Genomic DNA, 24,788 nt, shown 5'->3' on the forward strand with positions numbered 1-24,788 from the left:
CTCTCTCGCCCCGCGGGGAAAACGGCCTGACGCTGAGGACTTCTCTCGTCCGCCAAAATAAGGGCGCCCAGAGCGATGCCGTAACGACTCGACGTTCCGTCTTTTGAAATTAAGATCGGCCAATCAGGAGCGAGCACACACAAACCCAGGCCACAGGGGTGTGATCCTCAAAAAAATGCCTGCTGGGTTCTGCGAAGGGTTTCATCCGCACCCGCTCCCGAGGTTTTCAGGCGTCCGTCGCAGACACCTACGTTCCCACACAAGGACCCCGCCGCTGACTTTCAGGAAAGAGTGGCCTGAACTAGCGGCGCAGCGTCGAGTTTCCGTGGACGCGACGGGCTCCGGCGAAGGCCCCCAGGAGCCGGTGGGAGCTGGAGGGGTAGCCGGGAGGGGCTCCGGGCAGTGTGGGCGCTGCGGGGCGCCGGAGTCCCCCGCCGCCCGGCCCCCCGTGCTCCCGGCCGCTGGCCCGCTCCCGGAAGCCGTGCAGTTGGTAACAAAGAGCCCGCCCGCCCGCCGCTGCCGGGCTGCGGGGTCCCAGGAGGCCGGCGCCACTGCTGGGATGAGCGCGAGCTGGGCCCCGCGTCCGGGTTCGCGGCGGTGAGGCCGGCCCCTCTGTCGCCGCCGCCCGCGGGACTCGGGCGCCCGCGCGGTCCCGGCCGCTGCGCCCGGGAGAGCAACTTCGCGACCGTCCGCTGGCCGCCGACACCCGGGTTTCTCTGCGGGACTCAGAGGACCGGGCGCTGCCCCGGAGCGCCCCGAAGCTTTGCGCGCGGAAGCTGGGGAAGCCGATGCTCTTTGCTTTTTAGTGAAAAGTCTCTGCAAGTGTCCGTGTTTGGGGTTGTTTTCGGAGTTCTGAAGTCGTCTACCTCTGCGCCTCCGCCCTCGGCTCCGGGAGCCCTCCCCTCCTCGGCCGTCAGCGTGTGTGCCCGTCCGAGCTGAGCAGGGGCGCGCGCGCGGTCGCCGGGAGTGTCACGGCTGCAGCCACGTCGAGCGACAGGAGCCAAGATGGACAAGAAGTCCTTTGAGATGGTGCTGGACGAGATCCGGAAGGTAATGCCGTTCTCTCCCGCGCGTCGCCCGAGGAGCCTCGGCTTCTCGCGCGTGCTTCCCTCGGAGGCCCCAGGCCGATTGTGCGGAGCAGCGGGGGCAGGGCCGCCGGGCGGGCGGGCGGGCACGTTACCGCGACGGGACACCGGGCGGCCCTGGGAGCGTCGGGTCCGCAGAGCCCGACGAGCGCCCTGCTTTTGGAGAAGCGACCCCTTGTGCCGTTTCTGAGCCGGAGTCCTCGCCTCTCCGCGCCGCGCGGCGCTGGGAGCCGGAGAGCGCGCGGGGCGGTTCTCGAACGGTGGTGGGTCGTCGGGGGGGGGGTTTCAGGTCTGAGGATGGGGCCCCGGTTAGTGCCTTAACGAGGCGCGTGCGTTACGTCTCAATCATCCCAGGTTTAAACTGCTCTTAGGAAGGGGCTTCCGTAACTTCAATTCCAAGACTCTTTCTGCCGCGTTCCCAGGTTTTGGCCGCTTTTCCAGGCCATCGTCCTGTAGCCTAGTGCCCAGAAAGAATCAAACAGCAGAAAAAAAAAAAAAAAAAAAAAAGAAAGAGAAAAGGAAACTGGCAGGGAGCCTTGAGCGCAAAAGGAGGAGTTGCCTCATTAGAGCCAGAGGGACGTAGTGTCGCCCCTCGTGCTGCCAGAGGGGCCTCTGCTCACACCGCCCGCCGGCGCTGCGCGTCCCCGCCCGGAGCGCCCGCGGCTGTCGCTTCGCGCTTGTTACGTGTTTCCCTTACGAAGTCACTGATCCCACCGCGGGCGCACAGGCCGTTTTCTCCTTCTTCGTTCTCCACGCGGCCAAGGGTTTCTTTTTTGTCGTTATTTATAAAGCGTTTTTCTTTTCCAACCTGGCGGTGGACTTTCCATACCGGTTGATGCTGAATGTTCTTTTCTGAAGGAAACGCGTGCTTTCGCAAACCCGGTCGGGGCTTGCCGACCCGATGTTTAGGGTTGGCCACGACTTGTCCGGAGCGGATGTGTTCCTACTGTTCGTGAGAAAGTAGTTGCCGCTCTCGGGCGGCCCGGTAGGTGGCCCCCGCTGGGAGCTGTCGGGGTCACTTTGCATATTCTCTCGCTTCTAAGCTGTGAAAAGCTCCCACAGTAAATACAAAGGAGGGGAAGAGCCTGGGTCGCAGAGGTGGAACCCAGAGTCACCGGCGCGGCCACCTAAGCTGTTAGTTCTGGTTCGCAGTCCGAGGGTCCTTGGCCGCCGCCACCAGGTACTTAGGTGGGCCGGCACTGCCTTGCTCTGTTAAGATGGGATGGAAATGCAGGGAGTCCGCATTCTGAGAATTACTCATTGGGTTTTAAGTTATCCTCAGGCTTCGTGACTGTATTGCTGGGTGGCGTGGTTTCAGCCGGCTCTAGACCGTGCGGGGCCACGGCCCAGACCCCTCGGCCTTTCCCGTCAGCAGAGGCCACGCATGGAGAGGAACCCCACGCACCGAGGGCCGCCTCTGTGTACCGGTCAGGCTGCTGCTGGCCATTTTAACCGCAGCCCGGAGGTGGGCAGTGAGCGGCGTTCCCGCCCGTGGGTCAGGAGGTGCTCGGGGCCGTGACAGGCCGCACTGGCAGTTTCTGGCAGGGGCACCGATCGCGTTCAGCTCCTGGGTTGTCGCAGCCCAGTAGGAACGCCAAGGGCCCGGCCGTAGTAGCTGCTGCATGAGTAGGACGCGTGGGTAACGTCCGACACATTCTGTCGTCTTAGGAACGGCAGCTTGGTTGAACTTGGGATGTCCTGAACTAGTTACGCTTACACGAATCCCGTGTGTCATTTCCACCCCTCGCAAATCCTGTCTGTTACACTTGCTTTTCTGTAGGAGTGAGTAGGGAGGCCCGGGAGGTTTCCCTGCTGTCTCAGGGTGTCCTGGCCGCACGGAGCCTGGGGAGGGAGAGCGTCCTGGGCACACGTCACGGGTCCCACGTCACGGGTCCCACGGTGCCGTAGCTGCTCTGCGTGCGGGGCTGAAGGTAGCCTTGTTGCTGTATGTGTGTTGCTGTTCTGCGTACATGTACTAACGCTCCTTTTCTGTGTTTTGTAGGCCGTTCTGACAGAGTACAAGTTAAAGGCAATCGAATACGTGCATGGATATTTCTCTAGTGAACAGGTATTGCTCTGTTTAATTTTTCTTTTTTACACCACGTTCTGGCTGACGTCTGTGTACCTGCTGGTCGGGGTCAGGGCGGCTTTACTTTGTTGCTCTATTTACTCAGGAACTTCAGAAGCTTTCAGTTTTGGTGGAAGACGTTACAGAATTCATAGTCTGGGCGTTTCTATAAACGTGCCTCCCTCGCCGCTAATCCCACTAACGTGGTTTTAAAACGCAGCGTCTGAAAGCAGCAGCTCAGAGTTTGTCACCCTGGGCGCCGCGCGCCGCATCGATGCGTCAGCTCCTGCGGAACCAGCCCGGACTGGTGTGGTGCTCGTGCGTCAGTAGTTGCAGAACCCACGCCGTGTGAGGACAGGAAACGGGCCGGCGGCGGGGTGTTTCCTTCCGTGAAGCCAGCAGGAAAAACTGTCAACAGTAAAAGGAGCGTCCGGGAGCCTCCCTGTGACTTCCAGCGGCCCGCGGCGGCTCCCTGCGGGGACGGTGTGCTGTCGTGCCGCGCCTTCCCCGGCCGTGACTCTCAGAGTCCCCTCCGGCTGCTGAGCTTTGAAGAGTTTGCAGAGATGCAGAACTGCTCCCAGGGACTCGCGCGCTTCCCTTCTTTTTGTGCGTGTGTGGGCGCACGCCCGAGGTCCTGTAGGGCCGCCTCTCAGTGCCTTGGTCCCCTTTGCTGAGGTCACCCTCCTCAGGGCGTGACGGCCGCGGCCTGCGTGGGTAGCGGGGTGCTGCCTCCTCTGCCGGCCGTGGCACGCACAGGGTTGTGGCGTGCATGGTGGGAACAGCCCCGGGAGAGTAAGGACACACGGCACGCGCGTCGCGGGTTACCTGGGGTCGCGCGTGGGGCTGGCCTGTTGCTTTTGTTCCCCTGCACACACCGCCCCGGGCTCTAGCGTTGCCCTCAGGCGTGGAGGAACGGAGACCTGCTGTTCCCCGGGACCCGCAGTATGTAACGCGGTCACCTGGGTTTTTTACCATCGCCCTCTCTTCCTGAGTGTTTTTTCCTGGAGCCGGGGGCTGTAGCCAGGGCGGCAGTGACCACGTAGCCGCGGCTGTGGTGCGGTCGGTGTCCCGCGCACCCCTCACAGCCATCGCCTGGCCCCCCGTTTGTCTGCAGGCCGCTGGGCGGGAGACCGAGGGCCTGGCTGGCGGCGCTCTCGCAGGGGCCGCCGCTCAGCGACTCCCCGTTTCTAAGGCGCGGGTCTGTGTGGCCAGTGTCAGCGCCGCGCCTCCCGATGCCTGTGGAGGTGGACGCGGGCCGCGCCGGGCCACCTGCTGGAGACCCTTGCGAGGGCCTGGCGCCCTCACTGTCCGCTCAGCGCCTGGTGTCGCGCGCCACGGTCACACCCCTCGGTGCTCTCGGCCTCGAGACTCAGCACACCCACGCTCGTTGTGCCTCGATGAGGAAAAATGTCTCAGCCCCGGGCGCTTGCTCGGGACGCGCCACGCTCGCCGGAGCCTGCACGAGTCACAGCCACCCGCCCGGCCCTCAGCACGAGGTCCGGGACAGGCGGCGCCGAGGCCGAGGCGCTGCTGCTGGTCCTGCCCTCCTGCGGGGACATTCGGTCTCCGCAGGCCTCCTGCACGTCCCCTTCCCGCGTCCCGCCCTGGTGTCGGCTGCCTCGGTGGGCTCCGTGCGCGCTGCCCGCCGGGGGAGCTGCCAGCCCAGCGCGGCCCCGCGTGCTCCCGTGCAGCCAGTGCCCGTGAGAAGCTGCGTTCTTACGAGTCTGGTTTCGGGTGGTCCGACTTTCAGTGCCGCCCGTGGCTGCTCTGTTCAGGTTTATACGGGCGGCCGGGCTCCCCGCAGCGTCGGGCCCAGGAGGCACCACTGAGTAGGAATTCGGGACACGGAAGCCAGCTCTGCGGAGACATTTCCAAACCCGTGTCATCAGAGTCCGTTCCTCCTCTGCTTCCAGGTGGTCGATTTACTGAGGTACTTCTCCTGGGCCGAGCCGCAGCTGAAGGCCATGAAGGCGCTACAGCACGTAAGTGACGCGCTGTCCCTCGGGGGCGGGAGTCCCGGGGCGCGCGCTGTGGCCGCTCTGCTGCAGCCGGCGCCGCGGGCCTTGCGGGGCAGGGCTGGGGAGAGGACACGCACAGGCACGCAGAGCAGGACTTGAATTTCTAGGTGTTTTTATGCCTCTCCTGTTTTGGGTGTTCTCCCCCTTTTGCTTTTGGTCTCAGAAGAAGAGTCAGCTGGGCTGATGCTCACGATCTCGGGACCCATAGTGTCCAGAGGAACGTTCTGCGGTGGCAGCCTTTCCTGACTGCACCGCCCGTGTGACAGCCACTGGCTACGGGCGCTCGGAGCCCCACACCGCGTCCCGCTGCCTGAGCAGCTGGGTTTTTTGTTAATTTTAAGTTAAACGTCACAGGTGCCTCGTGGCCGCTGTGGGGGCCGCTCCCTGGAGCCTCGGTGGACAGAGGCGTCTTCCGTTCAGCCCGTGCCCGGCCGTGCTGGGCAGGTGTTGTTGAGGGTCAGGCGTGGGTGGCTCCGAGGGTCTGCAGATCCTGAACTTCTGACGAGCGTGCCTGAGAATGCGCCTGAGAAAGTGTCTGGGGCCCTTAGTGCGTCTTTTCTTCAACAGTTGCTTTTTTTCCGCCTTACAAAAAATGGGATCTGTTACCACCTCCCTTCCCCTGGGGCCCAAGCTATTGCCCGAGGGCCAGAGCGCCAGGCAGCGTCCTGGAGGGAGAGTGGAGGGCGCCCGCAGGGAGAGCCAGGCCTCGCCCCTCTCTCCAGCCCCCTGGGGATGGGCCCCCCTGGACTGAGGCTCCGAGGCCCCAGGGCTGCTCAGGCACCGCTGAGGGCCCCGCTTCTTTAGGTTAAGCCCAGCCTTTTCTGACAGCGTCTGGGTTGATTGTTTCCCCCCCGAGGACCGCCTTTGACAATCAGGTTACATAGCACATTTTAGTAAATGAACTAAGTAGTTCGAGGATTTTACAAATAGTTAAAAATAAGGAAATCAGTCTTTTGCAAATATTTAAACTTCTGCTAATTTTTTAGAGGTCAGTTTAAAAACCTCCAAAGGGGTATGTAGTTTTACAAACGTGAACTATTCATTCCGCCAAAAGGTTAATTTCTGGCTTGGGAATGTCTCAGGTTGAAATTGAAATTATCTTTTACATGAATAGAAAATGGTGGCGGTGCACCCGGCAGAAGTGGTCAGCATCCTCAACTGCTTCACCTTCAGCAAGGACAAGCTCGTCGCGCTGGAGCTGTTAGCGTCGTAAGTGCATCTCGTTCTTACTTCATCCGAGGAGGTTTGGAGAGCTCTTTAAGTGTCTTTTAGTTCAGGTTTGTTAATGCGTATCGGACATATCAGTAACTGGAACTGTAATAAAGTCTACAAAAGCAAAAAGGTGAGTTCTTACATCAAACTGTCTAGTGTACTTGTTACACATGATCATAACTTACAAAATCATGGGGCTTATCAAGTTTCATTATTTATTTGGATTTGTCTGTATGTTAATGACTTGCTTTGCCTCCCTCCTGTGAATTCTTAAGTGGCTTGTTGATAAAACCATGGGATTTATAGCTCGATAAGGTCTGCCACATTTTGCCAACTTTTTTTTTTTTTTTTTTGGCTTACTATGTACTTACTCTTTCTGGACCGTATTTTCCTCAGTTGTAAAAGTAAGGATCTCAGCTACTTCGTAGGTCACGCGAACTTTGGATACCGTGAGCCTCAGCCCCGCACCCAGCACAGTGCTGAGGGCGTGAGTGCGTGAGCGTAGGCCCAGAGGGAGAAGGAGTCGCTCCTGCACGGCGGAGACGTCTGTGAGCTGCCGTTTGCTGCTCCTGCAGCTTAAGGCCCTTGTATATTTGTAGGTGTCCGCAAAACACGCAGTTAAACTTGAGCATTAGGTGAAACCTCATCTTGAGATCCGTCAGGAGTTTCACGCGCTTACACACGGGCGGCTCTCCCAACACGCACGGAGAGCGTACTTCCAAGGATCCCAAAGAGCGACTTTTACGTATCGTGTTATTTTGTTACGTGGCGGTAACCAGATCGACCTCCGTTGCCACCTTTACCTCTGTATGTGGCACATTATGTAGCGTCACCAGTCGGTCACACTTCTCTCTGTTGTGGAGAAGAGCGTGCTCAGTGTATTTGTGCGGCAAACAGAAGTCGTTGGCCTCTGTATGTTGCCCAGGCTCTTCAGTGTGAAGCTGAACTGTGTCTTTTGTAGAAACATCGTTGATGCACAGAACTCCCGGCCCATCGAGGACTTATTCAGGATAAACATGTCTGAGAAGAAGCGCTGCAGGAGAGTGCTTGAGCAGGTGAGGGCCTCGCGGGGGCCGCCTGGACGGCACGGTGGCGCTTCTGAGTGTCGGCGAGGAGGAGGGGCCGTCGCGTCCCCGGATGCTGCCGGGGGCCGGGTTGGGGACACCGTGCCTGCTGCTTGTGGAGGAGGAGCCGCGTGGGGTGCGGCACACTGCCGGGCGGGGGAGGCCGGGGATGCCCCAGTGGCCTGAGCCTCCTGCGTGTTCACTCGCGCTCTTTCCTTTCACCTCGTGTCTTCAGGAACTTGACTTTGGGAATTTGCTTTGTCCTTAAACTTACACGTGTGGCTCAAATGCCTAAGAGATGAACAAGGAAGCAGAACCCCAGCTGATGAATATAAACTCCCTAAGGGCACTTGTCCAAGCCTAGAGAACGTGACTGGTCACCGAGGCAGTCCTCGCTTGGGACCATGGTGGCTGAGCACGGAACTCGTAGTCACAGGCCCGTGAAGGGAGGGCGAGGCCCTGCAGCCCCATCACGCCACGTCCTCACACCCTTGGCTGCGCTCAGGGCAAGCAGGGAACTTCGCCGCGGTCATAAGTCATCGCAGCGGCACCTGAGCCCACGCTTCTGTGTTCTTCATCATTTTTATTCTCAGTCACAGTTAACAGGAGATATTAGTTTCAGGTGTGCACCCCAGTGATCAGACTTTTGTGTAACTTACTAAGCGATCCTCCCGAAAACGTGCGCTCACCTGACACCACACGCAGTTATTAGACGGTTATTCCCTCTGCTCAGTCCCTCCCCGTGACCGCCCTGCGGCCGCCAGTCTGTGCTGCTCGGTCCCTCACGTCCTCCGCCCGGCCCCCCACACTCCCCTCGGGGCACCCTCAGAGTTCCCTGTGTCTGTGGTTCTGTTTCTGTTCTGCTTGTTTGTTTTGTTTTTTAGATTCAATTGTTGGTAGGTATGTATTTATTGCCATTTTATCCATATTTTTAATCTTTATTTTCTTCTTCATAAGTAAGTCCCTTTGACATTTCATGTAATGATGGCTTGGTGATGATGAACTCCTTTAGCTTTACCTTGTCTGGGAAGCACTTCATCTGCCCTTCCGTTCTAAGTGATAGTTTTGCTGGGTAGAGGAATCTTGCTTTTTGTCACATTGAATGCTTCTTGCCAGTCCCTTCTTGCTTGCCAAGTTTCTTTTGAGAAATCAGCTGATAGTTTTACAGGCACCCCTTTGTAGATCACTGTCTGCTTTTAAGAGATTCTCTGTCTGTAACCTTTTGTATCTTAATTTTCATGTGTCTTGGTTTGGTCCTCTTTGAGTCCATATTGTTTGTGACTCTGCAGTTCTGGACTCGTATGTCTTTTTCCTTCACCAGGTGAGGGAAGTTTTCTGTCATTATTTTTTCAAATATGTTCTCAATTTCTTCCTCCCTCTCTCTTCCTTCCTGTGCCCCCGTGATGCTAATGCTGGTATGCTTGAGGCTGTCCCAGAGGCCCCTGACGCTACCTTGTTTGGGGGAGGTGGTTCTCTTCTCTGACGGGGTGGCTCTTGCCTCCTTAGACCCCAGGCTGCTGGTCTGGTCGTTGGCCGCCTCCACTGTGCTGCCGCCTCCCTGTGGTGCATCCTCCTCAGCTAGTGTGTCCTTCACTTCCGGCTCTTCTCTGTGGCTTCTCTGTCCTTTTCCACGCTGTCAAAGTCCCCACTGAGTCCCCTTAGCGTCCTCGTCACCACCGCTCTGGACCCTGTGTCTGGGGGTTTGTGGAGTTGGACAGTGTCGCTCTGGGTCGCTGCGGGAACGGGACGTGCTCAGTAGTCACTGGCCTGCTCTGCACACAGCTTAGCCAATGCGTTGTAAAGCTGTCTTTGCGTTTGTTGTGACATTAAACCATTCTGCTCCTTTATTAACAGTTCCGTCTAAACAGAGTGATTTTACTGACTAACTCGGTCATGCTCACGCCTGACTGCTGGTGGGTGTGAGGACAGACGGCGGCGAGGCCGCTCCTGCGCTCACATCCGCAGCAGGGCTCGCAGACCCCGGGCGCGGTGTGTGTCTCACGGCCCTTCTGTTTCGTGTTGCAGGCCTTCAAGGGAGGCTGCAAGGCTCCTCACGCCATGATCTCCTCCTGCGGGACCATCCCCGGAAACCCCTACCCCAAGGGCAAGCCGAGCCGCATCAACGGCGTCTTCCCAGTGAGCACCCTCTCTGCCTGTCTTTGAAACTTCTCACGGCTAAGTGTGAAACTTGGCACCATTCTCGTATTTATTGGTTATTTTCAAAAAAGATTTTGCCCCAGCTGCTGCGGCTCAGTGGACTGAGTGTCGGCCTGTGAGCCAAGTGTCGCCGGTTCGATTCCCAGTCAGGGCACATGACCAGGTTGCACGTCAGGTCCCCAGTTGGGGGCGCGAGTGAGAGGCAACCACACGTGATGCTTCTCTCCCTCTCTTTCTCCCTCCCTTCCCCCCTCTCTAAAAGTAGATAAAATCTTTTTTTTTAATAATTTATTTATTTGTTTATTTACTTTTAGAGAGAGGGGAAGGGAGGGAGAAAGAGAGGGAGAGAAACATCACTGTGTGCTTGCTTCTCGTGCGCCCCCAACTGGGACCTGGCCCACAACCCAGGCCTATGCCCTGACTGGGAATCGAACCGGCGACCCTTTGGTTCACAGGCCGGTGCTCAATCCACTGAGCCGCACTGCCCGGGCAGTTCTTGTATTTAAAGAAAATACCAGTGGATGGGGCTCCTACAAAAGAAGGGAATTCTATGACATCAGCAACTTAAGTCATAGACTGGAGGTTTATCTATAAACTCCATGAAAGCACTTAGGTACTGTGCACAGAAGAACAAGCCAAACCGGGCAGGCTCAGCTTTGCTTTGTTTCCCGCGTGGTCTGGAGCCTGGCTCACCGTTGGTGAAGGGGCGACCTCGCGTCCGTGTGCAGTGAGCTCTGGAGACAGTGTGGCGCCTGCGTCCCGGGGAGCCCGCCCTGGGAAGGGGACAGGCTCTGAGCGGTCATGTGTGAGGAAGAGGCGTGCTTGTGTATCATCGGAGTTTCTAGCTTCCCTCTGACTGTCTCAGCGGGCGCTACTTTTTACTGCAACATAATAACCCCGACGCCCAGTGGATTAAAGCAGCAGAGATGTGCCCGCTGTGCAGCTGCTGGGCATCGGGGGGCTGGGAGGGGCTTAGCTGGCGGGGCTCAGGGTTTCTCGGGAAGGCTGGCTGGGAGCCCCAGATGCCACGTCCCTGCCGTGGTGGCTTCCACGCCGGGCAGGGCGGTGTGTTGTCAGCAGGGCCCTCTGTCCCCAGCCTGGGACTAGAGCTGGCTCCGTGCCCCCGGCCCAGCAGCTCACGTCCGCCAGAGCCGTGGTCCAGGAAGAGCCACGGGGAGTCTATGTTCCCCGTCATGACTTGGCCCCCGGGTCCGACGCCTCATCTCGGGAATATGCTGCGGTTGCACAGGCCGGCCCTGCCCGTGCCGGAGGGGCTGCCGGGGCGCGTGGGCGGGGCGGGGCGCTGCGGAGCACCTTGGACGTCGGCTTCGACCGTTTAGGGACACGCACTCTCGGGGGGACGCCCTGGAGTGAAGAGTCTGTCAGCCTGAACCGAGGTCTCGCCTGCCCTTGGACAGTGCCCACGGTCCCCCGTGTCGCTCACGGAGCACCTCCTTGGCCCCTGCGTCCAGCGGGAACAGGCTCTGGGTCTCTGGTTGCACTCTTGGGGGGCAGAAGCCGAAACCCGCTGCCCCCGCTCGTCTCCCTTCTCCGTGCGTCGTGTCGGGTGGGGGTGGGGCGGGGTGGCCGGGTGCCAGCCTCATCAGGCAGGGCCCGGGCCCTGTCCTCCAGCGCCCCCCGAGTTCAGTCTTTCTCTTCGTGGTCTCCAGACGGACCTCAGAGATGAGGCGGGGCAGCTCCAGGCCCCCCGGGAGAGCAGGCCGTGCCCTCCCTGTGGCCGGAGCTCTTGCCGTCAGCGTAGAAGTGCAGGGTCTGAAGTGCAGCGGGGGGACAGCGCAGGGGGGGACATGCCTACGGGGGGTGGGGAGGGTTAGGCTTTTTTAAAGAGTCTCAATTAGTTTCTGTTTTCTTTTTAAAACAGGGAACCCCTTTGAAAAAAGATGGTGAAGAATGTACCAATGAAGGCAAAGGAATAGCTGCGCGGATTCTCGGACCGTCCAAACCAGTACGTGTGGAAGGTCGATGCCGAAAGGGCCACGAGGCTCACATGCCGCCTTCTGCCTCTTCAGAGCGTCTGTGTGCTTGTGTGGGGACGTCCGAGCCAACCCCGCGCCCTCCGGGAGGCGTGTGCAGGGCTCCCTGTCCCTGAGGTGGTGGCTTGGCTGGTTGGTTGGTGTCGGTGGGCGTGAGCAGGACAGAGCCGCAGGAGGGGGTTTTCCAGGGGGTGGGGGTGGGGGCAGTAACTGACGGGAACTTAAATGGAACGGAAGACAGCCTGGTGTCCTGAAGGGCTGTCGCAGGTGAAGAACCACCGGCCTTCGCACAGCCACCGCGGTCCCTGCTGTGCGCCTGCCATGTGCTCCCGCAGCGGCCGTTCATAGCAGTACAGTCACAGGTCACATTTCTTGGCACAAGACTGGGGCGCCACATGGGACTGCCGTCCTGAGGGCCAGAGAACCGGTCCTTGCCCGTCAGCGGAGCCGCTGCCCCGAGGGGATCTCTCTCTCCCTCTCTCACACACTAAACGTGCAGCGTTTGGCTGAGCTTCAGACACCTGCTGTTCTGTAGAGACCAAGCCTTTATTTTTAAAAGATTTTATTTATTTCTAGAGAGGGGGAGGGAGGGAGGAAAGGGGGGAGAGAAAGACCGATCGGCCGCCTCTTGTATGCGCCCCCATAGGGGGCCAGGCCTGCGCCCTGACCAGGGATGGAACCCGCATCCTTCTGCTTTGCGGGATGATGCCCAGCCCACGGAGCCACACCAGTCAGGGCTAGAGACCAATTCTTTTAATGTCCTTGGTTAGTTATGTAAGTCCCATTGTAGATAAAAGATTTGTGGATTTCAAAAGGCAGAAGGACTAAAGTACGAATTCATAATTCCAGTCTGCATTCCGCTAAATTGGTCAGAGTGCTTTTTCCCCACCCAAAAGGGGAAGAGAGGGTAAGAAGGCTAAGATGAGTTCCTAATGGGTTTAGAAGGATTGGGGGGTTCTTGCTGAAATTGCAAAAGCCAGTGGGTTTCGTGCGTTGCGTAGGACATGGGCGCTCTTGGCTAAACCAGGCCGGTCAGACAGACGTTTGTTGGTCAGCATACGGTGTGAGCGTTCACTGGAGAGGATTTAGTGCTGAAACGGAAAACACACCCCTTTATAGCGCCGTCTTTGGCAGGACCCACCTTTGGAATTTAATAGGAACCACGTTTTTTTGAAGCAAAGCCACCTTCCTGGTTTGTGCTGGGTGTGATCCCAGTAGCGTCAGCTTTTCTGAGGCGTGCCTGGCTTCTTGCGACAGGATGTTTTGAAACAAGTGGCGTGTGGTTTGCCAGCAGACCGGGGGCTCGGGTTCCTCTAACCGCTGTGCTTGCTCCCGTCCAGCCTCCGTCCACGTACAACCCGCACAGGCCCGTTCCGTACCCGATACCTCCGTGCCGGCCGCACGCCACCATCACACCAAGTAAGGGCTCCTTCCCGGTCGCGCTGTCCGCTGGGCTCCGCGCTCCGGGGCGGAGGCCGGTGCTGCTCCTGCTCGTGGGGACTTGGGCTCGTGGGAAACGGGCAGGGATGAGTTTAACGTTCCTTCCGACGAATGAGCTACAGATGACTGTAACCCATTCTTTATTATTAGGGTTTCCTCTTCGGTAAATCATCTTGAATCGCTTTTTGACAGTTGGTGTTTAAAGGCATCATTAATGCGCTTAACTTAAATGGTCAAGCGTGTGTGCTTGACAGAGAGGACAGGTAATCTCAGGGTGGCAGGCTCTGCCCGCGCTGTGGGGAGTCAGCCCGCAGTGTGGCAGGCGGGGCTCTCCGGGGTCTCATTGGAGCTGTTCTCACCTGATCCTAGACCCAAACCTCCACCTAAAACGCAACTCTGTGATACAGCGGTTGTAAAAATAAATTAGGTAGGTGCATTAATATAGTTTGGACTCCTGGCCACAAAATGATACTAAATTATATGTTTCTCTGTTGCATTTTTATTTTAGGTGCTTATAACAATGCAGGTCTGGTGCCATTAGCCAATGTCATAGCCCCAGGCGTCCCCCCTCCACCTGCATATACTCCTAATCCAGTAGGAGCAGGTAAATGAATGGTCTTGCTCGTGTTCCAAGGAAGGAAGTTACGCACAGTGCGCACGGGGAGGGTGGGGGCGGAGTGGCTTGTAGTGGCTGAGGCGGCTGGTGGTGGAACTGAGTGTGGATGCAGGCTCTCCGGAGCGCCTGGCCTGCACGTATGAACCCGAGCAGGCTGCAGGAAGAAGAATCGTTCTCGTGAGCAAGGAACTCGGACAGAAAATGTGTGACGACTTAATGAGCGTCGCCGTTTGGGCCAATTAAGTCTGCGGTGGGGAGGACGGTCTTGTAAGGAGGGCTGGGGAGCTGCACCTCTCCGCCCTGCGCTGTCCAGGTCAGCATTTTCCTTGGGCCTGGTGGACACATGGGGTGTGAAGTATAGATATTGTTTCTGCACGTGGCCAGGATGCTCTCCAGCGAGGCCGCGCTGATGGGCACCTGCCCGTGGGCGTGAGAGCCGCGTGTTCCCGCGCCTCCTGCCTGCTGGGGTTAGCCTCGCCGCGTTTCCACCTGGGTCGTGTGCAGAAGTTTACTTTTGATTAGCTCTTAGTTACTTGACTTCCCTGAGTTTTATTTTTTGCCTAGGAAACCCTCCCCAGCCCAGCATATGAAAGTATCCTCTTATTCTCTAATTACTTTATAGTGATTCTTCTTTCACGCGTAGCTTTTAATCCACTGCCATTTATTTTAATGTCTGTGTAGGGTAGGGATAGAACCTAGTTTTTTTCTGCCTTCCCAGAGACTCAGTGTTACTTAATAGTGCTTATGAAGTTATTTCTCTTCTTCACTAGCCAGAGTGGCTCTGTCGTGCAGCTGAGCATTCTGAGCGATGGGGGCTGCAGACCTCTCTCCAGAACAGGCCGCTGGGCCGCCTGCCCTCGTCCGTGGCACTCTGCCTTTTGCGGCTTGCATTGTTGCGCGGCCACCTAGCGGCTCTGAAGGAGAAGCTGAAGCCATGTTACGCTGCTCCAGGCCCTCGTGACGATGTCACACAGCGTAGGCCGTCCGGGGGACCCGCCTCCGTGCGGGCCCTGCTCCGTCTGGGGTTTATAGTCACGTGGGGGACAGAGGTTCCTCGTCGTTTTCCTCCAGATGACAGCATCGTTTACTCACCGCCTCATTTTCTCCCCTGCTTGGAAACACACATGTAACTTTTCATACACACGCATGGCTCCAATTCTGTTTCTTTATAGCGGTTCCATGCGAGTTGTTTCAGGTCAGGATGATGCCGTAGTGGCTTGATGAGTGGGTGTGTGTGTGTCCTGACACCCGATAAGGCTTCACTCACTCTTCTCATAGTTTTTCACTGTTTTTGGACGTTTAGTCTTCCCTCTGAGCTTCAAGATCATTTTATGCAAGTAAAGCAGTTCGCAGGCCAGCACTCAGTCCACTGAGCCACACCAGCCAGGGCTGTAAAAGCGTTTCTTTTTTCCCCGGCCCTCCTTATTGGCTGTTAATATTGTCCTGACTCCTTTTTGTTTTTATGTTACAAAAGTGTTTTGTTTGTATCTTTATTTTCAGTTCTTTAGGGTTTTGTTTATTTGGTAGGTTACTTGGTTTATAAATGATATTTAGATGGATTCTTATTGTTAAACCAGTGAGGGAGAGACTTAATAGGAATTTCCAGCAACTGTAAAAGTTACATACTTGGTCTTACTCCTTGCATTTTTTTTATTCATGGTTATATCACAGTTTTTCATCTTAAAATGTTTATTGGTAGTATTGCTGGTGATCACGTTCATGTTCTCAACGGCTGTCAGCGTCCAGACCGGAGAAAACTGGGTTACACTCGGCTGTGAGCCCCGCGCCCTCCCCTCCCAGTCCGTCCGTGTTTCGTAGGAAAACTCCCCGCTCTTCCTTCCGTGCCTCTGGGATCATGGCTTCTTCCTGTTGCTCCTGTTCTTGGATTTCCCGTCCTGATAGGTTCTAATTTCCTTATAGTAGAAAGTTTTCTAAGTCATTTCTTCAAAAAGGTCCCACATGAAGGGCTGCGGTAGAGAAGCCAGTCCCAGCTGACTTTCTTTTCCTTATGCGGACGCTGTCTCGTGGTGTGAGGTCGCAAAGGAACGTTTCCTGGTCTCCAGAGCTCAGAACCGTCTGTCTCTGGGAGTTCAGGTGTCTCACGAGGGTGTCTGGGTGTGCGTCTCACTGAACCTCCTGGGACTTGGCAAGCCCTTTGGGTACGAAAACTGAAGTCTTCAAAGCTCAGGAAGTTCTGTTTTTATTGTTCCTTTCCTTAATGCTTCCATCTGTTCTTTTTCCTCTGGCGCTCTTATTTTGCACTGTATTGGACTTTTAAATCACTTCTCTTCATATATGATACCCTTTTGCATTTTTGCCATTTCTTGTTTCTACCTAAGTAACTTAATTTCTAGTAGTAGTATTTCTAATCTTGACCATTCTTTGCATTTATTACTTTGGTGTCAGTTTTTTATCTGAAAGTCTTCGCCCTAACCTCGTACATCTTACAGTGTTACAGGTGTGGGTCTTCTTCCTCTGCATTACGGGGAGTCTCCTTTGACAGACACTCTCTGCTGGTGAGGTTTGTTTGTGCTGGTTCCTCAAACAAGACACGTTCTTCTTCCGATCCAGTTGGGGGTATGGGTTCCCTCTGGACCTTAACGCCCATTACATTGCTGGCTCCTTGGCCACTTCTGCACTGTGTCCTGAACAGACGGTCGGGTTGGACAGGCCCTTCCCGCGGCGGGTGCGGGGCGGAGTGCTCCGGCTGTCAGTCTCGTGGTCTCAGTGGGTCCCCACGGCAGCTATGCTCCCGGAGCCTGTCCCTAGCGGAATGCTGCCAGTTGGCAGGGAAGGGGACCCTTTCGGCTCCCGCCTGGATGGCAGAGGGCTGTGCACTTGGCACCTGCCTCCCGCCGCCGAGTGCCCTCTCCGAGCGGGCGGGCGGTGCCCAGGAGGCTGTGTGCCGCTCAGCAGGGACCGTGGCTCCTCTGCACCGTGTGGCCACGCTCCCTCCTGGGTAGGACACAGACTGTCGCCTTTCCAGTAGGTGCCCTTAACTGTGTCTGTAAAAGAGCCGTGTGCATTTAAATCTTGTAGGGTAGGGAGAAATGGAGTGGCGGGGTGAGGATCAATTATTCATAACCTTGTCGTTCTGTGTATAGTTAATGCTGTGATTTTTGCTGTCCCCCCCCCCCCCCCCCCGCACACCTGCACATCCTGGGTTTTCTTTATCAGACCCCAGTCGCTGATTATTATTATGGTGGTGAATGATTTGACTGAAGTTTGAAGTTGCCTCTTCTGTTTATTTTCATACAGAAAATGAAGACCTTTCCAATCAGCCAAAACCTGCGCAGAACCAAAGTAAGTGCCCGCCGTGGCTCAGAGCTGAGTGCTGCCTGTCGGTGGCCGGCTGCTCACGGGCAGCGGCTGGAGGTGCACTTGGGAGTCCTGGTGTCCGGGGGGCGTCCCTGGTTCAAGGCTGACTTTGCAGGAGGCTGGTGGTGGCGCGGGGTGTGCGCACAGCACGCGGTGCACACGCTGACCGGATTTAAATTGGCCACGTGCCTCCTCGTCCCGTTGGCAGAGTCGTCGGTGTGACCTGGCTGCCACGTGCGTTGTGTCCCCAGTCACGTCACACCGTGCGGTCTCGCAGGCCTCCTGTCCTGGATACGAGCAGAGGGTGACACAAGCCCCTCGGGAGGGAAAGTGTCCTGTTAGATACCACTTGATGTTTTTGATTAAAAACGGGGGTTTTAAAAAAATTTTCAATTACAGTTGACATTTGCTATTACATTAGTCTAGAGCTACAGCAGAGCGGTTTAGACATTCAGGTAACTTCTGAAGTGACCCCCCCCCCCCCCGTAAGCCTGGCACCCACCTGGTCCCACCCACGGTTCTGTGGGCGCGAGGTTCCCACGCTAGCGGCAGGACACCGGTTCCTGGCCCTGCTCTGCCGCACCTGGCTGTGTGTCTGTCGCCTGACCCCTGAGCCGGCGGCTGTGACCTCAGCTCCTCCGCATGGGGCTGCTGTCGGAGGGACAGGCGGTGACGTCCCAGCACCATGGTAGCACAGCCTGCGTCACCTCCCTGCGCCACGCGGTCTTTGCCTGGTGCAGCGATTTGTCTTTCCTGAACTGTGTTAAGGAGCAAAGTAGGCAACCTGGTGTAGCTGTTAGGGCACGGGTCTGGCAGGCCTGGGTCAGAGGTCGGCTCCTCCACTTCGTAGCCACGTGGCTTTATTTTATTTGTTTTTATTGTGGTAAAGATCTCAATGAGGTCTGCCCTCTCAACAAACTTCTAAATACACAGCGCAGTGTCCTTGGCCGTGGGCGCAGTGCTGTGTGGCAGGTCGTGCACGGGTGAGGTTTTCCAGTCTGGATGCCACCGTGTAACCTCTGACGAGCTGCGTCGGCTCGGGAGGTCCTGGACGCGCAGCTGCGGGGCGAGTGGCGAGGGGCGGGGTCAGGACAGAAAGCTCAGCGCAGGTCTGGTGGGGGTGTTCTGTGGTCAGTGAGCAGAGCAGGGCGCGGAGAGGGGGTTTGTTCTGCTGGGGTGAGCGCTGCCGGAAAGAACACGGGGCAGCTGGTGGTGCCTGGCGGTCTGTCGTTAACCCCACAGTCCCCGCGTGCAGTTAAATAAGACTGGGTTCTCAGCTTCCCAGCCGGTGTGGACCTCCGCAATCTTTCGGTATGTTATTTACAAACACAGAAGTAGGTCTATACAGCAGTCCCTCTCTATGTCGCGGTTCACTTATCATGGCCTCACTGTGTCGCAAGAGTTTTAAAAATATATTTAATTATTTATTGCGGATTTTTTGCTCTATCGCAGGATTTTGCAGCACTGCGCAGTAAATACTAAAATAAATGTAAGGTTCCTACTTCGCGGATTTTCATCTGTCGCGGGGGGTCTAGAACGTAATGCCCGCGATGAGTGAGGGATCACTGAATTGTGATTCTAGTTCTTATAAAATAAAATAAATACCAAAAAAGTATAAATCTATTTTCATATGTACTCTAAGTTTAAAATGATAGCTAGTCTTAGTTTCTTGAAACTAGGTCACTGCTCACAACATGAAATGGTTCAGAGTTCGAAGTGTGTATATTTCCACATCACTGCTTTCAGTTCTCCGGCCATGTTTCTTCCCTAAAACTGCTGCAGGGTTTACGGGCCTGCGTGGCGCCCTCCGGCTGTCCAGGCTCTTTCTCTGGGGCCCCTCCCTCCCCCAGCGGCCCGGCCTGACCTCCGTGAGGGCAGCCGCGCTGTGTCAGAAGGGTCTTCGCTGAGTGCGGGTTTAAACATTTAAGTCTCAGTCCATGGGAACACCTTTCAGTTGACTGTGACCGCAGGAAGGGCGGTCCCTGCTCCCAGCTGCGCGGAGCCGACGTGCGTGTAGCTGCGGGGCCGCTGTTGGCATGGCGCGTGCCAGCCGGCACACGGGGGAGCTTGTCACTCGGTGGGCTCGGGGAAGAAACCCAGATCATCGCTAGTGCTGCTTGGGTTAACTGTTGTGATTTTATCAGAATAAAACATTAGGGCAAGCTCCGGAAGCCTGGAGAAGGGTCTGCATGGGCCTGGGGACTGGAGCTGAGGGGCCGCGCTGGAGGTGCCGGGCGGTGCAGACTGGCTCGCCCCTGGGAGCGCCAAGGACGAGCCACATGGACTGAGAGAGGAGCCGGTGTCAGGAAGGCTGGGAGGGGACGCTGCCGACAACCGGCGCCGAAAGCCCTTCAGGGGACGTGGCCCTCTAGCCGGGCGGCTCGGGAGAAGGAAAGGAGCGGGAAGGTCAGCACACCTACGTGGGTCGCAGCCAAAATAGATGTTTTCAGGTTTTGAAAACTGGGAGACCACGCCAGGTGTCCTCACTGCGCTGGGGGCCGTTCTGACGGCGTCCGGGTCATGGGGTCTCGCCGTTCCCACGCCGAAGGGCCTCTTCCCCCTGTCGTCGGCCGTCTTTGCTATTTGTTAGCTGTTCCGAGTTTTGTGCATTTTATCTGATTTAAAACTTGACATTTCAGCAAGATGATAGTTTTGCCTTTTCCCACAGCTTTTCCTGCCCCAGCGGGTCAGCTCTTCACTTCTTACGGGTCTAATCCTGCGACACCGGCAGCTGCTCCTGTACCTGCCGTGTCCCCGGTCAAGGCCACAAGTCACCCGTCCGCGTTAGCAGCTGCCACCGTGCCAGGGCTGAGCGTGCTGAGCACCGTCCTGCCTGTGTTCCCCGGGCAGGTCCCCGCGGCCCTGCCGGCCCCCCTGCCGTCGGTGCCCAATCCAGCGGCCGTCAGAACCCCGGCCCTGCCGCCTGCGCCTGCCACTTCGGTCCCCAGCACCACGGCTGCTCCCATTCCTTCCGTTTTCCCCGGCCTCGTTCCCCTGCCGGGGCCTTGTCCTGCCCCCACGCCCGCCCCTCGGGCCCCTCCCGCTCCCAGTGAGACCTTTGCGTCCACGGCCGCGTCCTTGGTTGGCCTGCCCTTTCCTGCCGCGTCCACGGCGGCCGCCAGCATCCCGGGCCCCGCGCCCCTGTCCTCGGTGTTCGCGGCTCTGCCCTTGCCCTTGGCCCCCGCCTCCCACGGCGTGTCCCACCCCGGCCCCTCCGTCCTGGCCAGCGGGGTCGGCAGCCCCCTTCTGTCCGCTCTGAAAGGCTTCCTGACGTCCAGCGACACCGGCTTCATCAGCTCGGCCGCCCTCCCCGCCGCGGTCCCGAGCGGGCTGGCCTCGCTCGCCTCCCTCCCCAACCACCACGCAGACCTGCCCGCCCTGGCCCCGGGCAAGTGCTGCGCCCCCTCGGTCCTGCCTGCGCGGCAGGGGCCCTGCACCCCGGGCCTGGCCGTGTTCCCGGGCCTGGCCTCCCCGGCGGCTACCTCCTCGGCCTCGCCCCCGGCGCTGCCCGTCCCGTCCCCGCTGGCGACTCCCAGCTCAGCCTCAGGTTCGCGGCCCGTGAGTGCCGGCTCCTCGGCCCCTCCGCTGCCCGGCCCCCCGGCGGCCGCCACGGACCTGCCTGCCGCGCCGAGCCCTGCCGCGGCCGCCGCTCCCGTGGCCATCAAGACGGAGCCCACGAGCCCCACGCCCTCCGCCTTCAAGGGCCCGCCGTGCCCCGCGACGCCCTCCCCCGGCACCTTGGCTTTGCCGGGGCCGCGGCCCCACGCGTGCCCTCCGGTCGCGGTGCCGCTCAGCCTGTCTGCTTGCCTTAACCCCGCGCTGGCCGGGCTGTCCCGCCTGAGCGCGCCCGCGCCCCCCGGCCCCCTCCGGCCCCCCGGCGCCCCCGCGTTCCCGGCCCTGCCCCCCTTCACCTCCTTGACCAGCAACTTCCCTCTGAGCGCGCACCCACCCCTCAGCCCCCCCGTGTCTCTTCCAGGGGCGTCGGTGGCCCCCTCGTCGGCCGCTGCCACCTCCATGGCCACCCCTCTCCCGGGCGCCACAGCGGCGGCCGCCTCGGCCACGCCTTTCCCCCTGAACCTGTCCCCCGCCGTCCCCTCGCTGTTCTCGGTCGCCCAGGGCCCGCTGGCGCCCGCGCGCCCCTCCTACGCCGGCTTCTCTGTCGCTAGCGCCGCCGGCGTGGCCCCCGCCCTGCCTTCGCTCTCGGGGCTGCAGGCGCCCTCGACGGCCGCCACCGTGGCCCCGCTGCCTGTCGCCGTCACCGCCCCGGCGCCCGTCCTCCCGGGATTCGCCTCGGCGTTTAGCTCCAACTTCAACTCCGCGCTCGTGGCGCAGGCCGGGTATGTGGGCAGCCGCAGCCCCGGCCGTTCGGGTGAGAGGCGGGGCGGGGGTTTGCCGGCCGAGGCCGGGGCGTCAGGGGTGCGAGGCTGGCCTTCGGGCACGTGCGGGTGGTCCTGTAACGCGCGGACGCCGGCCCGGACCCACCGCGGTTAGGGGACCAAGGGTGGTGATTAGAGCCGCTGCGGGCCGCAGACTCGGTGGGGTTCGGGGCAGCGCCCCGACGGCGGGAGGTGCCTGCTGGCGGGCGCCGACTCGGGGCCCCGTTTCCGCACGCGAGGCCTGCGGTTGGCACGCGCGGGTCTATGTGTCGCGTGCGCGCTCTAACCCGCTCTCCTGTCGTTCCAGCTTGTCGCCGGGGCTGCAGGCCGCGGGCGGCTCCGTGTTTCCAGGCCTCCTGTCCCTCCCGGGCGTCCCCGGGTTCCCCCAGAACCCCTCGCAGCCACCCCTGCAGGACCTGCCGCACAGCGCGGCGGCGGCGCCGGCGGCCCTGCTGCAGCAGGTGAGGCGCGGGGCCGCCCGGGGCCGGGGGTGAGCACGGCCGGGCCTCCCAGGCTGCGCGTCCCGCTGGCCGTCCTGCCCGCGCCTCCCAGCGCAGGTGCTGGGGTGTCTGCATCGGGATGAGTCGTCCTTCCTGCTCGTTCCCTTCAAGCCTCGGTTTAGAGAGGTTTCTCGTGGAGTGTTAGACATTAAGTTGTGCCTCGTGTCCCACACTTGGAGCGAAACGAATGGGCCGCTAAAGCAGGTTTCTCTAGAAAACCTGTTTTTTAAAAAGAATATTAAATATTTTAATGGTGCCCAGAAAGGGCGCCTTCACCATTGGAAGAAGTTGAACATTTCTTATAAAGTCGAGGAGACGGAGCAGGTTGATCTTGCCCCACGTGCCCCCCCCCCCCCCCCCCCCCCCCCCCGGTAGTGTGGCGCAGGCAGCCCCGACTGGACGCCCCCCCCCCCCCCCCCCCCGCTAACGCGCGCGCCCCTCTCCCCGCAGGTGCACTCCGCCGCAGCCCTGGAGAGCTTCCCGGCGCAGCCGGACGGGTTTCCCAGCTACCCTTCCGCGCCCGGAACGCCCTTCTCCTTGCAGCCAGGCCTGTCCCAGAGCGGGTGGCAGTGACCTGAGTGCGTCCCCCGCCTTCAGAGGGACATCCGAGCTGCGTGCGGACTGCGGCGGGCGGTCCGACGCGTGGCGGGTTGGCCGGAGCTCAGAAAATCTGGATGAAGATAGTCCTGGGAAGTCGGGACAAGTATGAGTTTCAGAATAGGATTGCATTTAGAAATGGATTTAATTATGAACACTCCCCTATATAAATGCTGACAATGAATTTTAGGGAGAATAGTATTTAAGAGTGTTTGGGGAGGGACTTCCCCCCCCGCCCCCCCCTCGAAAAAAAAATGTTGAGTGTGTGTGTGTGTGAGGGTTAGGGGGGGACTGACTGAGAGGGGGTCAGACTCCTCAGAGCCGAATTCAGCCTTAAACCTGCTCCTGTTAGCGCCTGCGGACGGAAGGGACCCTCGTGCCTCAGAGGCGCGGGCCGCCCGCGGCGCCGGGAGCTGCCGCCCTGCGTGGGGCGGGGGGGGGGGGGGGGGGGGGGGGCGGGTCCCGCCGCTCCTTGTGCCCCCCGGGTATCCGTAGAGGGGGACTGGAGACCCCCAGTCACTTTTCATTTCTGACATCGACGATCACACATATCCTGCTGAGTTTATATTTGAATAAGTGACCATGGTGCTTACCGTAGTCTGTGGACTGCACACATCGCCTGGACCGCACGCCCGGAGCTGCTCTCCGCAGAAACACCGCTCAGGCTTGCGACGATTTGCCTTCAGAACCGAGCTGGGCTCAGCAATATCGAAGCGCGCGGGGCGCGTCCGTCCCTCGTTCTGCCCCGGAAGCTCTCGGTGAAAGTTTACAGTCAGGGGTTGTAGTATTTCTGTTTGTGCTCAAGTCACATGCTCGTCGGGCGTCATCGCCTGGCAGAGGGGCGAGGCGGCCAGGGCCGCGCGGCTGTGCCCAGCGTGGGCTCCGCCCGTGCGTCCGCGCCCGGAAGCCCGAGGGAGTGTCGCTGAGAGGAGCGGCTGCCACCCGGGAGGCGGGCGTGTCGCGGGGGTGGGCGCCGGTCCTGGGCCGGGAGCGGAAGCTAGAGAACCTGCTGCAGCACCTTCCAGCACCTGGGAGTTTTAATTTTATAAAGATGGTGTTTGGAAGGTGTTGCTAAAATATTTTCCTTCAACATGGGGAACAAACTTTTTAAGTATATTAACAAATATTCCTGTATGGTTAGTTTTTAACAATTTTTTAAAATAAACTTTATGGATATGACATATTTTGTAAGTATTTTATTAACTGTTTAGATAGGCTTTTAAATTTTTGTATTGCTAGAGTTGATACACAGAACATTTTTGTCCAAATTTAGTTGAAATTCAATATATTCTACTGACCACTCACCTCTTTAAAGATAATCTTACGTGAAAGTTGTACCTACGACCAGCACGCGAAACAGACTGTATCTTCAATTGTTTTCATGCAGAATGTGACCCCCCAGCTCACCTGATGCCAGTTGCCCCATGTGCCAGGCGCTCGGTTTCCGGTTGTACTCGTCAGACACTTGGGACTCTCCTCAGGGGCCACGTGGTGGGTCACAGACTCCAGAGACCACAGGGGCCGCCTGGGGGGCGGAGCGTAGGATTCCCGTGGAGGCTGGAAGCTGGTCGTGGCAGTCAGTCATATCCCGGGCCTGTCGCTTCCTTGACAAAGGTCCGTCTCTGCCTTTGAAATCGCCTGTTGTCTTTGTGAGTCTCAATAACACCCCTTAACAAGGTCAGCATCTGTGCCTCCAGACCCCTGCAGGCGCGACGGCTGCACTGGGGCTCGGGGTCACCGTGTACCCAGTCCCCGCGCAGCGCCTCTGTCCTGTGGTGCTGGCTGTCTGGGGTGCTCACCCGTGGAAAACCAGCGTGTTTTCCCGTTTGCTTTTTATCCAAGCTCGGGTTTCCCGGCTTTGCTCCCATGAATTTCACGTCACCCTCTGAGCAGTGTCCCCTTTGATGGTGACGTATAAAGTGAGCTGCAGGGCTGCCAGAGTATTTTCTCTGCTGAAATTTCGCCTCCTGGCGTTTGTCATCAGTTTTGCGCAAATAAACTCTTCTGAGACCTGTTCTTAGGCCAGTGTTCTTTTACTGAGCTCCACGGGGCGTGGCCAGAAGGGCCCAGAGACGCTCATGCCCCCGTCCCCCTCCATGAGCTGGAACCTAGTGCTAGGTACCAGCAGGGGCCACTGGGTGAACGAAAGGGAAACTATTGAGGCCCCGGGGTTCAGGCAGGAGGCCAGGCTGCCGGCTGAGGGGGTGGTGCCTTATTTTACCTCCTTGGTGTGCTAGTGGTTGGTGTGGCCACATGTCACATGGGAAATTGTGCTTCTAAGGTCGATAAATTCTGTATGTATATGAAGCACATCAATAAAACGGTGAAAAGGTAAACCACAAC

At 58.5% G+C, this 24,788-nt stretch overlaps 1 protein-coding gene across 2 annotated transcripts; it reads left to right on the forward strand.

Annotated features, from left to right (window-relative positions):
- The first annotated feature begins 27 nt into the window (after positions 1 to 27).
- PROSER1 (proline and serine rich 1) lies at positions 28 to 22,682 on the forward strand. 2 transcript variants are annotated; one of them, XM_090258873.1, is made up of 13 exons: positions 28 to 1,050; positions 3,088 to 3,153; positions 5,067 to 5,135; positions 6,286 to 6,380; positions 7,345 to 7,438; positions 9,473 to 9,583; positions 11,487 to 11,570; positions 12,939 to 13,017; positions 13,547 to 13,642; positions 16,913 to 16,957; positions 19,641 to 21,309; positions 21,656 to 21,809; positions 22,299 to 22,682. In XM_090258873.1, exons 1-13 carry the CDS (start codon positions 1,006 to 1,008, stop codon positions 22,419 to 22,421), a joined length of 2,730 nt encoding a protein of 909 aa, XP_090114999.1. In that variant the 5' UTR covers positions 28 to 1,005; the 3' UTR covers positions 22,422 to 22,682. The 2 variants fall into 2 exon arrangements, with proteins under 2 accessions (XP_090114999.1, XP_090114998.1); XM_090258872.1 differs by lacking the exons at positions 28 to 1,050; positions 3,088 to 3,153; positions 5,067 to 5,135; positions 6,286 to 6,380; positions 9,473 to 9,583 and having other exon boundaries at positions 6,756 to 7,438.
- Positions 22,683 to 24,788: the final 2,106 nt, after the last annotated feature.

The sequence above is a fragment of the Furipterus horrens genome, unplaced genomic scaffold (genome assembly GCF_987537825.1).
Source record: "Furipterus horrens unplaced genomic scaffold, mFurHor1.1.pri manual_scaffold_12, whole genome shotgun sequence".
NCBI classification, from domain to species: domain Eukaryota; kingdom Metazoa; phylum Chordata; class Mammalia; order Chiroptera; family Furipteridae; genus Furipterus; species Furipterus horrens.